The following is a 16,215-nucleotide window of genomic DNA, read 5'->3' as shown; positions in this document are numbered from 1 at the left end:
TCAGATTCAAAATATGCTTTGACTACCGTCAGTTGCAATAGTAAGATGTATATATATTTAAGGTAGTTTTAATTGGATTCATGGTCAACCGTTGAATGGTTTATATTTGAAATAAAACAGCATTTAGCTGACATAATGTAAATGATGATTATTCTAAAAAAGCCCTGCAGTTGCATATATATGTATATCAACTATGTACACATTTAAGGTAGTTTTAATTAGATTCATATTCCAGCATTGAGTGATTTACATTTGAAATAAAACAGTATTTAGTTGACATAATATAAAAGATGATTATTCTAAAAAAGTTCAGTTGCTTAAGGGGGGCTACAGTGAAATTTTGATAATATTGAGTGATTTGATTTTTGAAACGACTAAAAAAGATGTGATCAAAAATTTCTCCCAACAAAATTTATATTATGGTAGTATGTGTTCTAAAAAGAAATTTCAATCTTCTGCGATGAAAGTGCAAATGCAAGGAACTTTTAGGAGTGATACGCTGGAAATTTTCTGCCACACATACACATACTACCATAATATAAATTTAGCTGGAAGGAATTTTTGATCACACCTTTTTTAGTCATTTGAAAAACAACAAATTTGATATCACCAAAATCTCACGGAAGTCCCCTCTTAAAAGAGTATAAGATCCATATAACAATTGTAACAATAAATTGTAATAGTATAATTCAATTAAAATCCCTTTCAATCTTATGTATATATCCGTAAGAAAATGAAGAAAACCATTACTATAATAATACATTTGTTAAAATTTCATATAAATATAGTGACAGCTCGTTTCCACACCACCACAAGGGGTAGAGCAACCAGTGCGTTTTTTTTAAAAGTGGTATCCCCAATAGGCCTATTCCACGAAGAAGAAATGTAAAAATGATCTCAACGATATTTATGAATTTGTTTTTCTATGCAATCCAAATCATGAGAGGAGAAAAGGAGGAAGCAGAATCCTAATTACCACAAAACGTAAGATATTCGGAATTCTGCAGTCCAATTCAAAACAAAAAATTCATGAAGGAGTATCAATAAAATCAATGATCAATGAATGTAACTAGTATTGAAATAGACAAAAAAGAAATGAACTTAGATAACAAAAAAATATGATTGATGATAAAAAAAAAGGAAAAATGATTAGCTGAAACAGACAAAAGGTTTAATTAGCTGAAATAGAGGAAACGTTTGATTAGCTGAAAAGGACAAAAGGTTTTCATTAGCTTGTAACAGAGAAAAGGTTTGATTAGCTGAAACAGACAAAAGATTTAATTAGCTGAAATAGAGAAAAGGTTTAATTAGCTGAAACAAAGGAAAGATTTGATTAGCAGAAACAGAGGAATAGTTTGATTAGCTGAAACAGACAAAAGATTTAATTAGCTGAAATAGAGAAAAGGTTTAATTAGCTGAAACAAAGGAAAGATTTGATGAGCAGAAACAGAAGAAAAGTTTGATTAGCTGAAACAGACAAAAAGAGTAATTAGCTGAAATAGAGAAAAGGTTTAACCAGCTGAAACAAAGGAAAGGTTTGATTAGCAGATACAGAGGAAAAGTTTGATTTGCTGAAACAGACAAAAGGTTTAATTAGCTGTAATAGAGAAAAGCTTTAATTGTCTGAAATAAAGAAAAGGTTTAATTAGCTGAAACAGAGGAAAAGTTTGATTTGCTGAAACAGACAAAAGGTTTAATTAGCTGAAATAGAGGAAAAGTTTGATTAGCTGAAACAGACAAAAAGAGTAATTAGCTGAAATAGAGAAAAGGTTTAATCAGCTGAAACAAAGGAAAGGTTTGATTAGCAGAAACAGAGGAAAAGTTTGATTAGCTGAAACAGACAAAAGGTTTAATTAGCTGAAATAGAGAAAAGGTTTAATTAGCTGAAACAAAGGAAAGATTTGATTAGCAGAAACAGAGGAATAGTTTGATTAGCTGAAACAGACAAAAGATTTAATTAGCTGAAATAGAGAAAAGGTTTAATTAGCTGAAACAAAGGAAAGATTTGATTAGCAGAAACAGAGGAATAGTTTGATTAGCTGAAACAGACAAAAGATTTAATTAGCTGAAATAGAGAAAAGGTTTAATTAGCTGAAACAAAGGAAAGATTTGATGAGCAGAAACAGAAGAAAAGTTTGATTAGCTGAAACAGACAAAAGGTTTAATTAGCTGAAACAGACAAAAGGTTTAATTAGCTGTAATAGAGAAAAGCTTTAATTGTCTGAAATAAAGAAAAGGTTTAATTAGCTGAAACAGATGAAAAGTTTGATTTGCTGAAACAGACAAAAGGTTTAATTAGCTGAAATAGAGAAAAGCTTTAATTGTCTGAAATAAAGAAAAGGTTTAATTAGCTGAAACAGAGGAAAGATTTGATTAGCTAAAACACAGAAAGTTGCTACAAGTACAGTGATAAAATCTATGTAGAGTCCAACATGATATTCGCGGCAACGAAATTTAACTCGATTATTTTTAATAATGCCAACAAATTGCATATTTTTTTAATCATTATCTATTTCCCACCAAGAGTTATTCAAATAATCAGTATATCAGTGTACTTGTAAAAAAAATTGCTTTGTGGCCCTGGAAGAAAAAATAATACTATGGTTAAAAATCAAATAATTTTATACACCTCAGATATATTTGATAAATACTTAGGCCAAGGTTTTTCACTATCAGTATTCTCTCTCTGCGATTTTTATCCCCGCGCGTTGAGCACCGGCTTAGATATGCCGCGCTTTCTCTCATAACCACAAGGTATCAAGTGGACGCGCAAAAGGCGCGATCGAACTTGAAAACTTGTCTGTTCATAACAAATTTGACTCAACAGCTGAAAGCTAAGCATATCAGGAGTGCTTTACTTTCCCACGTACTATTAGCGAAATCGATGCGCAAAAGGCACGAGCAATCGATTCGCGTCAAAAGCGTGTCAGGTTTCAGTGATTACTCGGCGCACAGAAAGGCGCAATCGAATGAATTTTCAAAAAATTTCTAATATTTAGGACTTGTCGTAAAAACTCTGTAGAAATCCAATCCACATCTACGTATTTTTAAATCAGATACACTGCGATGCGGATTGTTGTTCTCAGATACGAATCAAGTCCGGGAGGGAGGTTGGAGAGCATGCATTATTGTGTGGCGTGACGGTCGGCGGTCCTCTTCGACGCGAAGTCTTCGAGCTCAGCATCTCTCCCTATCTAGCGTACCACGGAACGCGATAGATAGTCCAGAGATGAGTTTTGCCCATTCAAACGATCACAGAGATTAATTGAATGAAATAATGATGGATAATGACTGAATAATTGAATTGAATAACAGCTGATGAATAATTGCAGAGTGACAATAAATGAAAAATTCAACCTTTTTAATATTCAAATACTGATAAATAGTCTAGACTCGGGTACAATCTTTCAATTGTTTTGGGACTAAATTTCTGTGATCATTTGACGCTGTGGATTACAAAAGTTAGTAACATCACGGTACATCGCGACCTTCCTACCCTCGCCTGATTCCCAACGGAACCACCCAACGGAAATAGTGAAACAAAATTCACACGCACATCCACATCAAATCCCGCGACGGATTCCAAAACGACCACCTACCTCCCCGGTTACCTATATTCGATCTAAACGATTCTCCATTTTTTCCAACACACATCATTCTTCCTCATTCGCGCCGTGGTCACTGTCACTTACTTGTTCATTGATTACCTGTAGGGAGCAAAATGTTTTTGTACCATAGTCCGCCTACTCAGAATACAGTATCACGGTTGTATCACGCCAACCCTAATATTGTATGCATTATTTTAGAAAATACTGGCAGACTATCGATACACCAACATTTTGTAAAATGGATTAAAAACATCCTGTATGCCAATCAGCATTTTTCTAAACGAGCTAAGCTTACAGTTGACTGATACTTGTTGTTTGTTAAAAAATTGAAAATGATTCATAATAGAAGATGCAATTTCATTATGTTACTTTATGCTAGAATTTGTAGTTTCATTAATTCAACAATAATGCGAATAACTGAATACATTCAGACCTCAGGTGAAACCACCACTTAAACGATATAATTTCTAAATTCAAATTTAAATTATTACATCTGTAACGAAACACGATTCGATCTTGCAATTTGCGAATGAGCGATGGTTACCTGTCGCGATGCTCATTCCACATTTAGCAACGGGCAAAATTTCTAACTTTAACTAAGCTACAGTAAATCAAATTGCAAAGACAAGAAATGATTCAACTAAAAGTCAAGCACCGTTGCGATTGCGAATGAGCCTACCCATGCAGCTAAGAAATCGAAGATTGATGTAATATTATTGTTACCGCCACGCCACGTGACAGGGAATACCAGGGAAATATCCGTAACCTAAACACATGCAAACTCACCAATTTTCACCTCCTCCGGGCTGCTCCACACTTCAGATGTAGTAGTCTAGTAGGTCTCAGGTTGAATCGTGAAGTGACGCACTTTTTACACTGCAATAAGAATATAACAGAATAATACTCATGCAATATATGTACTTGGATCAGATTTCGTTTCATTAGAAACTGTCTATTTCGAACAATTTTTTTTCTATAAAAATCAGTAATTTTTTATGCACCGATACATGAAACACAGAATCAGTAATAGAAAGCATTGAAAATTTACTACCATTTTCATGAAACGTAATTAAGGACTAAATAATATTAAATTTCAAATAAAAAGGTCAACTTTCTTAGAGGGAATTCAGCGTGATGGTGTAATTGAAAATGATTTTTATGATGTACCTGTTTTTTATTTTTCAACAGCACTGAGGCCTGGTCAGATGTTGCATTTTGTGTTTTGATGTTTATTGCTGGCTTTAATTCAAATAATCGAAAACCTCGATCAGTCTTACAGCATATTTTTTATTTCTGTAATCAGATAAAACAACACCAGATTTTGTTAATATTTCATTTCGAAAATCCACGTATGTACAGTATTCAACACGTACGTATATATTTCAAATGTGTTGTAATAGTTATGCTTAAACTTTAAAAATGTAATAGATTGCATTGTACCTGTTGTTTTTCGGAAATAAATTGATCTTCTCAGTCAATATAGGATGTTTTCCAGGATTTATTAACAGGGTCACTCGATCCAGATAATCACCAACACCAATCAATGATATTGCAGTTCGTTTCTGTAAACAGGTAAGATACCACGATTTAACTTTAAAATCGATCTACTAATCAAGCATAACTTAACTACTACTACTATTCAGAAAAAACAATACAACGATTGAAAAACAATTAATCATTCATGTTCCTTGGTTTTTACCGTTAATTATACTTCGTCGTTGTCAAACGTATAATAAGATTATATAATTTTAAAAGGAGAAAACTAAGCTACCGAAACGTACGAGGTGTTCGAAATTCGAAAATAAATAACGTCGTAATATACGAACTTCTGAAAAAAAAATAATACAATAGAATAGAATACGAAACGATGTACTATAGTATCGATCCTCAGAAAAAACGCGACGGAAGATGAATTTACTGATTCGAAATTCAAGTAAACACTCACAGTGATAAACATGAATCTCGGTATGTTTTCAGAGGGTAAGCTGCACCAACCGCCACACAAGCACAACTATATGTAAACAATGCATCCTTAAGCTCGACCGACACTATTTATTTTCATCTAACTTGTTTTCAATACGCAAGAATGGGTGCTGGAGTGATCTATACGCGATAAGTGCATTTTGTACACCTGTGGGAACGCTATGTGCGATCCGACATCCGAAACAATGATTCAAACGAAGGTTTGAAGATCCGCAAGATCCGTTTTATAAACCCAATTCACCATACAACCACCGTATCTCCTGATTGCAGTAAAAAAGTAATACGCATGTAAGATTCTTCCGAAGAATGATCGAGATTACTGTTGAAAAACCAATCTCTGTTGATTGTTTAACTCGCTTACAGTTTTGTAATTTCGGTATCGGCGCAGACCGGTGACCGTTAGAATCTACATGAATAATTCGTAATATGTACCTAACTTCAAATTGCTGATTTCATATATATAATAAGATTTTTCAACAGCCGATAATGAGTTAAGTTACCAAAAATGCGCGGGCAAAAAACAAAACACAGCACCGTGGAGTCAGCGGCAATTTCAAGTTGCACGTACGATAGTCAAATGCGTCGAATGTAACTCACCTTCAACATTTGCAGGCTGCTTTTGATTTCAATAATAGTTTGATTCTCTGGGCCACATTTCTGCATTTTGCCTAGTAATTACCGAATATAAATGTGCCACAAATATACACTGATTATAACACTGGATTAAAAAAATTTGACACTGATTATAACATTTGGATTCTACAACGCTGAAGTGCGCCTGCTTTCTTCGGGCTATTAGAATCGCAGCAGATCCTATTCGCTAAACGCGTCTGCCAGCGAGCACTGACTGGAGCCGAATAAGCGCTGCGCGATTCTGCGCGACTCTTAACTCGCCTTTTCTCACTGCCGCCACCTGGTGGTGGTGGCGGTGGCGGCGTCGGAAGGGGGGGGGGGTTAGAGAGAGATAGCGCAACAGAGATCTCTGTACACTTCTGTACAGTCCCTTTGAAGAATAGAGAGAAAAGGGCCCAACTTAGAGCATGTAGTATGTATGCATGTATGTATGTATGTAATACATATCAGCGCTCACCAGCAATTCATTATTGATGTCTATTCTTGATTATCGTTGATATTAAGTTTTGTTTAAACATAAGTACTGATAATATAATTATTCTAAGTGCTTAGTTAGTGCAAAGATAAGTAAAGTAACGTACTAAATGGTCAAAGTGCCATAGCATGAATAAAACTATCATTTTTTTGTCACAGTTAACAAAATCCCAATAATTCGAACCAAATAACAAATTCGTAAAGCAAGTTTTCTTTCGACCAAAAATTATTCTTTTTGGTTACAATCGTCGTGAATTCTTGAGTGTAAATATAATATAATATGTTATTATATATTATATATTATATTGAAATATATATAACATATTGAATACGATATACAATAATAATTATATATTAATTACCGTACATAAAATACACTATAATGAATGCAACATACACTCTTCAAAATGTCATACAAAATTTTAATTAGGTGCGTATCATTGACGCGGGTACTAAATTTACCACGCTACGCTCCTGGCTTAGAAAGAGAAAGGTACTCATGTTACTCTTTCTCTCTCTGTCTCTCCACTTTAGGGCAAGTCTCCCTCCATGTGTTACATTCTCCAATTGTAAGATGTCGATTAAATTCTTCAAAATTTCGTGTGCCGTGGTATTGATATAATTCCTCAGACACAATTCTTTACCCTTGCTTGTACTCACAAATTAAGCATCATATCGTATTGTTCGAAATATTAGACGGCCCCTATTTTTCGACTTGGTTTGAGAGTATTTTTTTTAAATACCGAATATAAGTCGAATTTTATGATCAAATTATTATCACAGGAGAGTATTCATTTGAAGTCCTTATTTTCTTTTTTTTTTTTTCTTGCAAATTTTAACTACTCAAATTGGAACTGTACAACTAAAGACATTCGTACTTAGATTAAGTTATTAATCCTGGTACCTGGAACAATAATATACGTACTTTGTTAAGTCAAGTCCCAGTAGTAAGTGTATGCAAACAATTCAATATTGTGGATAAATAGGCTCCGGAGATGATAATCTGTAGGTGAATTGAGCAAATGTTATGATATCTAGTAGATGGAACAAATTTACGGAAAAATCTCGAATATAAGTCGACCCTGCGTCTAATTAAGTCAATTACGGATTTTGTGGTTGATATTGTTCATACAAAAGCTCTCAAAAGTTATAGTAAAATAGTTTTTCCTATTTATTTTTATTTATCGTTTTGTTCCGAATATAACTATAACACAGATATCCTGTATCGTAAATCTAATAATCTGAAATATAGATGGTCTGGAAAAGGTGTTTCAAAAATAGCAATTAATTAGGGATTTGTCAAAAACGAACGATTTTATTTTACATGTATGTCCATTTCGTCAATATAATAAATAAACATATATAAATATGTAAAACATATATATATCTGTATATGAAGGAACGCAATATTACTCCCGATTCGAATTACAAATCCAAGAATAATCTGCACCAGCGCCGCCGTCGGCAAGAATCAGAACTATTATTTGCCGAAATTTCGGCCACAGCTAGATAGATCTCAATTTCAGTGGCAATGACGACATTGCGCTTGATTGCGCTGTTTATACCAATTTTTGCGGTTTCATATTATGCGATGTGATTGGCCCAGTCTCAGAGCACGTGGAACCATATTGGAAACGACTAAAGTCACTTCACCATTGTTTTCTGCGCGCGCTATTATTTCCGTCAACAACTCGATTACTTTGTAGTTTTTTAAAGCACTATAAGTGCTTAAAAGTCGACTTTAAAGCACAGGTGCTTGTAAAAACTACAGAATATTTTCTCTCTTTTGTCAGGAGGTAGTACAGAAAATAGGATTTGTTACAAGAGTCCAATTATAGACTTCTTGACTCATGTGGGTTCACATTGCACTTGCCTTCGGCTCGTGCGGCACCTTGCACTCGTCAAGAAATCTCTATTTTATATATATGCGCACTTTCCACGAGAATAACTATTTCGCACTGTAATTTTATCGTGTATAATTACGAATTGTTTCAAAGACCTGGCTTCCACACAATTTTTATTCTTACAGAAAATTGGTTATTCTCAATCGATAATTAATGATCGAATTAAAAGAAATTACCGGCTGATTTATAAAGATATAGATACATTGTATATTTTACGAGGGTATATGCATCGGGTCGGCAGTTTAGCTATTTTTAGGAGTTTCGAGTCAGTCCGTGATTCTAGCTAAAGCATTAATCGCACGTAGAAGGCCCCAGGGGCACGTCAACGATGGAAAACCGTCGCTAGATAAGATTACAAGTATTATTCGACTGAAAGCCAGCGTATACGCTGTTTCTGAAATTAAATACCGGGAAAAATCCAATCCCTAAGAAATGTCCGGTTTTGACGAAAATCCCTTTGGGGAACCAGCTTTGAACGACCCATTCTCGGCAAGTAATCTTTTTTTTTTATTCCACGATACTCGACGAAATACGTGACACCCGGATCGACACTGGCAATGTCTCTCTTACTTGTCAAAAGATTGTTAAAACACTTGAGCTATATGAATCATATAATAGTAACAGTGACGTGTAATAATATTTTCAAAAAAAAATTCCGCGCAGTATATCTTCGACTATAATCACCTTCACCTTGACGTGAAATTTTATTATGTACAAATTTAACATACCTACGTATTTTATTAATTATTTAGCCTTTACATATTCACAATTGTTTATTTACAAAACATTCGGAGAAAAATATTAGTTAAATACACTGTTTGTTTTATATATTGAAAAGGCCATTGTCTTTGGGTTCAGACAATTGATTACGATGTAGAATATTTCATTACCGTCGATAGGATCCCGCAGTTCGACAAGCCGCCAGCTCGACTCCTGCCAACAGGGGTATCGAAGATTACAATCCCTTTGCGGACCAAGGATCACAGGGGGCAACACAGGCAAGAGGAGCTTCGAACCCGCCCATTTATGGAGGTGTAGGAGCCACTCAACAACCTGCTACACTTCAGCCTACAAATCAGGAGGTTCCACCACCTAATTACACCCGAAGTGCGCAGCAGACAGTGACCCCTACACCTGCAGTTACCTCACCTCCAGCACCAGACGTAAGTGCATGATGAAGTGATGCGTATGGCTTAATTTGGAATGTAATGATTCGTTCGATAGCCTAGGAAACAAATAGATTTGAAATTTAATGTTACATTTTGTGTTCCAGCGTCGACAGGAAGAGGAATGGAAAGCGAGGAGAGATGAGGAAATGAGAAATACGCCATACTATGGTCAGTTGTAATACATAATAATTACATTAACACTTCAAGGCACGGCGTCAATTCTTGGGGACTAACAGAGAATGGAATTAATTTGTACAGTAAAATCGGGTCCGTGCTTGCCGTGTTAAATTACCTGACCATGCAGAAAATCTTGCATAAATTTTATAAGTCGAAATTTGGAATTTATTTGATTCTTTTACGCCAATAAAAGCATATTCTCGTTTATTCACTCCAGAAAGGTTTGAAATACCTTACTGATAGCTATTAGCAAATTCTCTATGTGTGTATAATCGAAAATACTTCATGTTTCATAGTTCAGAAAAACTAATGACAAAACTCGTGTTACTTTTACTCAATTCTATTTTCTATTTTGTTCCTTACAACAATGGATTCGTTATAGAATAGTGACCGATTTAATCATGAACTGTTTCTGAATTTTTCCTGATATACATGTATTGATTCATCCTTTGCTGACCTAAATGAGAAAACTTGATCAAACGTAGCCACAAAAAAACGTGTCCAAATTTCTTTTTTGAATTGCATTTTTAGCAGGCTTATTCCGTAACTTGCCTCAAAATAGTCATTTAAAATTTGTGAAAAACTGTTGACATCAGTTCACTCTTACCCGGTCAATGTTCAACTAATGTAATTTGGCCACAGTAAAATTGTTGCAATTTTGTGACAGAATTACAGAATAAGCCCTCAGGTTCAAATTGAGTAACTCAAACAATCTCGTACATAGTAATTTTAATCTTATTCAGATAAATTTTGATGTTTGAACTTTTGTTGACGGACAATCATTTTTGTCTCAAGTAGGAGAGGTGTTAAAAAATAGTGATCACGTCACTGAATTTATCAATTTCTATTATTGGAATAATAGATTGTTTCATAAAAGTTTCATAAATCCTAATAGTATTTGTATATTTCAACGTTATTCTGGACATGTAAACAAATGAAGAAAAAAGCGAACGATAGTTCTGTTCAATAAATAAATATTTGCATGATTAATGTTGCCATCAATTTTATTTCAGCAAGACGAAACAATTGGCCACCATTGCCTGAAAAGTGTTGTTTTCAACCATGTGTCTATCAGGATATCGATGTTGATATTCCTGCTGACTTCCAAAAGATTGTTAGACAACTTTACTACCTTTGGATGTGTATGTATAATTTTTCATTTGCATTCACATGATCATTTCTTGTATTGGTTCCTGAAGTAAAATTTACTAAAATCTTTAATAAAAATCTAGAGAGTAAAATCTTGTGAGATGTGTGTAAAAATGTTGTAAGTTGAATTCATTGTTTAATAGCAGATCTATGTCGTGTTTAATCACTGATTTCATTACAGTTCATGGATGTGTGATGGTGTTAAACGTGGTCGGTGGATTTGCATTGCTGCTACATAGCCAAGGATTTTCTACATTTGGTCTTGCCATCCTTTATCTTCTGCTGTTTACTCCATTTTCATTCCTCTGCTGGTATAGGCCGGCATACAAGGCTTTCAGGTACTTTTCTGTAATGTTACAACATATCTTTATTCACTTGTACTTCATTTAAAATAACTAACTCTAGAGTGAAGTATTTTATTTCAATACTACCATAGAATATTCGTAACTTTGTTAACCCTCGCAAATAATTATTTCTTTAATTATTCTTCAATTTTCAGGAGTGACAGTTCTTTTAATTTCATGGTCTTTTTCTTCGTATTCTTTTTCCAATTCGTTGTGACGGTTATTCAAGCTCTTGGGATATCTGGATCAGGCACATGGTAAAGAATCTTATTATACTGTATTAAAGTTAATAAAAATATTTATCTGAGGGATATATACAAGTTTTGGGTGTTGTTCATCCATCTGAAAGATTTTTAAATATTCATATCTCATCAAGTTTATCTATTTGTTTCAGCGGAATAATCATAGCAATTCAGTCATTTGATGGTACAGGATCGGGAGTATTTGTCGGTATTCTTTTACTCATTATTGCTATTGGCTACGCAGTGGCGGCAGTTGGTGACATACTTTTGTTATCCAAGGTGGGAAGCAATAAAAATTACCACATAATATTCAGATTTTGATCTGCACGAATTATAATTATGGTAGAATGGCTTATTTTTGTATGCTTTTTCTCAGATCCACCGTATCTATCGCAGTACAGGGGCTAGTGTTGCAAAGGCACAACAAGAATTTACCTCAACGTTCCTGCGAAATGAACACGTGCAGAACGCTGCTGGAAACGTAGCTGCAAGTGCAGTTCGTTCACAGATGGCTAACTCGAACCAACCACGATATTAAGCTATTAGTCGGTTGTTCTATTTATCAGGTAACGTTCTATCGTCTATTTTCGTCAATTCTATCTCGTAGACCTTTGCTAGTACATGAACGATAATTTGTAATCAAATGATGATGATTAGAAAATAGCGACAAACTATTTTTACAATCATCTTTATCCATAAACTCTTATGACACAAGTTTAGTAAAGTAGTGGAGAAAAAAAGACATGAACGTCCAAAGTTTTTAATTTAAGTTGGAACTTTGATAATGTCCTGATATGTACTTATCAGAATTTCGAACATGGGAGGAATCGTAAATAGTATACTGATCATAAAGGTTTATTTCTAGTTAATTAACCGTAACGACTGTATTTCGATCATCAGAAAGAAAGAAAGAAAGAGAAGAGCATACTGAATTCATAGAAACAATTCAGCTTCACAACCAGCATATGGAGAAATATGATACCAATGGTGATCAAGCTTCTATGTACACTTTTTTTCAATTGAGGAATACATTTTCAAATTATGATACAACAAAGCAATGCTTATATTTTTGTTATTGAACTACGCAATACGTATACATATACTGTTGAAAATGAAAAATAAATATAATCGTAACCATATCGATAAATCGATCGAATTTGTATCTTCTGTGAGGAAATAGATAAAGTTCTATCGATATGTTGTTTAATAATGAATATTTCTAGTTTCTATACAAAATTAGTAGCTTCACTTTTGGTTTATTAATACATCACACTCAGCACTAAACTCACATGGAAGTATAAGACTTATCATGGCGATAACGTTAATGTTAAACTAAAAAAAATAAATTGAAAATTGCTTGTGATTTTCTTGTATAATTCTAGCAAGTATTGCTTATTTATATTTACCACAACTACTAATGAGAGTCTGAACTTATTTTGCTAGACGTAGATTGAAGAAAGTATTTGTCCTTTCTTCTTTTTTATCTTATACACATTTTAAAAATACGTTATGGTTCTGCGAAATTTTTTGTTGAAAAATTAATATAAAGAATTTGTCAATTTGCCATACAGACTGTACATAATGAAAAACCCTTTGAATATATAAAAAAAATGATGAATTTACTTTTATTTAAGCTAATGATATCGATACAGTCTATACATTGCATAAACTTAAGACTTTGGATTGAATTACGAATTTATTTAAAAAATATAACTGCTTCATTATTTCACGTATCGTTTATGTTTTAATTACCTAGTCTGGTTACACTACATGCCTATCTCATAATTCAAAATCGAAGTATGCTAGCGGGAAAAGATTTAATTAAATTGTAAACTCAAAAAATATGCGTGCATTCACGATAAATAGGGAACTTACGACCTACATGAGTATATTAACAATGTGTATATGATTCTGTACACAAGTAATTTTACCGACGCTGCTTGTAAAATAATTAGAAACAAATCTTAGGAAGTTTGCCTAAATATATACAATGAGACAAGTTAAAGAATTGTGCCCATGTAGGTAGGCAGATCCTCCATAGAAAAGGTTATTTGTTATTTCAGGTGTAAGTTTCAACGAAATTACCTGTACTGCTGATTGTATTAAATCGCTATCAAATTCTTGATGGAAATTGATCTCAACTCTACTTCCATTCTTGCAATACTTTTTGTTGTTTTCTTCAAATCTTACAGAATAGTAGACGAATAGTAAAAAGTCTCCTAAAAAAATGTATGCTTTTAATGGGTTACTAATTGTAATTATAATTTCGTTCCAATATTCTTATATAGAAGTATTTGTAGACTATATACTAAAAATTATTGATAAGCTTAGGCGTGTGTTGTATGCAGCCTAAATATGTACATCTGTCTACTATCGTTATTATAAATATATATACGTACATACATGCATATATGTGTATATATATTTATGTATGTATGTATGTGTATATAAACAGCATACATATGAATATAGTTTATTTCATACGTCTAATCAACTCCCAAAGCTTTATAAAATACTTTTTTCTGAAGATCCTGCATATCGTCGTTGTACAGTTAACTCATTATAAATGGCACAATACTGCCAGATATTCGATATATTGACTTATTGGTATTAAATTGAAATGACAAAAATTACCTGATATTTACTTATTCATGCCATACATACTAAGTTCATACGAAAAACTGACATACGTATTCCTTGATCTTCAAAGTTCATCGTTCAATGGTGAATTGAGGATGTCAGCGAAATATCGAACTTTTTCATTTTCAATCTTCACTTTTCAATAATGACGATGATGAATAAAACTGTCGTTATTCCAATGAATTATTATGCTATAAGAAATTTTTCACTTTGGTTCCAGTAGCAGGTTCCAATAGTCTATCAAAACACTAGCAATGTTTCGCTCGGAAATTAAAAATATAACTACATAATATCGATTCTATGTTATCGCTAGATCATGTAAGAGAAGAACAGTTATTACTATTCTAAGAATCTTCTCTGTGAGCACCGTTCAAGCTGTATTCAACGTGTGAGTGTATTGACACACAAGTTTTGGCAGATATTAAAATTTTTGGGGGTAAGAATACTGAGGACTATCAGACCGTCGAGAAATTAATATTATTCAAAGCTTACCAAGTCTCAACACCTGCAGCATACAGTTCGATTTTATTTTCACGCACCAACTGCAAGGCGTTAAACTCACTGGATGATCCTAAAGCTTGGATTTCTAGTATTATCCTCATTCGTTTTTCACTCCAATTCTTTATGTTAAAGTTATAATGTAAAACCGAATAATTGACGTTTCGATACACATGTGTTACAAAGTCCCTGTTTTCATTTCATGAGATTCAATTTGCTTGCTAATCATTCTGTTGTTGCCATCTGCTACAATTTACTATTATCCAATTGTATTTAAAGTTCTGCCTAACAGTTGCTCTGTGCCGACTTACCGAGGTACACATGTTTACTATCGATTATCAACCGCTTTATATTTTTGGCTGCATTGACGACGTATGTACATACATGCAATACGATCGTATATGAAAGTTTCATGATTACCCAGCTGTGACGTAAAGAAATCTTTTGGTATGGACGAAAATAGCCATTAAAGTAAGTAAATTTACAAATCCATAAAGATGAGTGAAAAAACAGTTTCTTGATTATATGCGACACACACACATATCGAATGATGAATATTGTAGATTAATTGTTGATAAATTTACAAAATTTATTTCAGAGCAACTACAAACAGTTAAACATATATTTAATAGTAATAATTATAGGATAGATATTCAAATAATTTTTAACGCCTCGCAAATAAATGTACAATGATATTTTAATTTTTTAAAGTAGAAAACATAACTATAGCATTGTTAAGACAATTCCAAATATTTCGAGCAATGTTAAGATTGCCCATTTGAAATCGTTAAATACAACTTAGATAAATATATATTTGAGGGATAGAGGAAAATATTATCAGAATATTTTACAAATCTGGATTTGAAGTGAAATGAAACGCAGATGGTATTACTCTTACTAAATAGACGTTCCGTTCCAGCATAAATTGAAATATGTCGTTGATAGAAGTTTGAGCGTTATTCAAATTACGCAGAGCTGTAAGTATGATTTTGAAACCATTAATATCTTTTGCAATTCCCTAACCCGTTATTGGAGATTAGGAATTTAAATATTTCAGGCTCGTTGTAGTAGTCAATTAGTTTTCAAGTAATCATAATCTGATTAAAGTTGGTAATTATCAGCCGATATCTCATCAAACTATACATTTGCTATTTTAAGACTATACTGAGCCCGGTGTGAGCAAGAAATGTTGCATTCAACAGTCGTCACATGTTGGAAATGATTGTTTTATGCAGAATTCATTCAATGTATTTATTATTTTTATGGATGCGGCCTAGCTGCAGTAAAATAATAGAACGAATTTGGATTTTAAATGCTTTTATGTTTGAGTTCATAAAAGTATTAGAAAGCACTACAAATCATATCATCACATGTGTGAAAGATTGTACATAAAA

The 16,215-nt window shown here is 33.3% G+C and overlaps 2 protein-coding genes across 2 annotated transcripts in view; both read left to right on the top strand.

The window, feature by feature from the left end:
* The window catches only part of LOC124413204 (N-alpha-acetyltransferase 20), a 28,432-nt gene extending 24,600 nt beyond the window's left edge, over window positions 1–3,832 (top strand). The window contains exon 9 of the mRNA XM_046893638.1: window positions 3,820–3,832. The gene's annotated coding sequence lies outside the window, so the exon portion shown is untranslated. The remainder of the gene's footprint in view (window positions 1–3,819) is intronic.
* A 5,044-nt stretch (window positions 3,833–8,876) lies between these two features.
* On the top strand, window positions 8,877–12,249 carry LOC124413097 (secretory carrier-associated membrane protein 5). Its single transcript, XM_046893457.1, has 8 exons — window positions 8,877–9,091; window positions 9,502–9,765; window positions 9,876–9,939; window positions 10,962–11,090; window positions 11,279–11,435; window positions 11,597–11,698; window positions 11,836–11,962; window positions 12,060–12,249. Exons 1-8 carry the CDS (start codon window positions 9,035–9,037, stop codon window positions 12,219–12,221), a joined length of 1,062 nt encoding a protein of 353 aa, XP_046749413.1. The 5' UTR covers window positions 8,877–9,034; the 3' UTR covers window positions 12,222–12,249.
* The last annotated feature ends 3,966 nt before the right edge of the window (window positions 12,250–16,215 follow it).

The sequence above is a fragment of the Diprion similis genome, chromosome 12 (genome assembly GCF_021155765.1).
Source record: "Diprion similis isolate iyDipSimi1 chromosome 12, iyDipSimi1.1, whole genome shotgun sequence".
Lineage (NCBI taxonomy): Eukaryota > Metazoa > Arthropoda > Insecta > Hymenoptera > Diprionidae > Diprion > Diprion similis.
Note: the sequence above shows the minus strand (reverse complement) of the source record. Positions and strands in the feature narration are given on the sequence as shown.

Bases quoted from the DNA above. Each gene is read 5' to 3' on its own strand.
- LOC124413097 (XM_046893457.1), top strand. From the start codon at position 9,035: ATGTCCGGTTTTGACGAAAATCCCTTTGGGGAACCAGCTTTGAACGAC. The intron at 11,436-11,596 runs GTACTTTTCTGT...TTCAATTTTCAG, and splicing joins CCGGCATACAAGGCTTTCAG to GAGTGACAGTTCTTTTAATT. The intron at 11,963-12,059 runs GTGGGAAGCAAT...GCTTTTTCTCAG, and splicing joins ACATACTTTTGTTATCCAAG to ATCCACCGTATCTATCGCAG.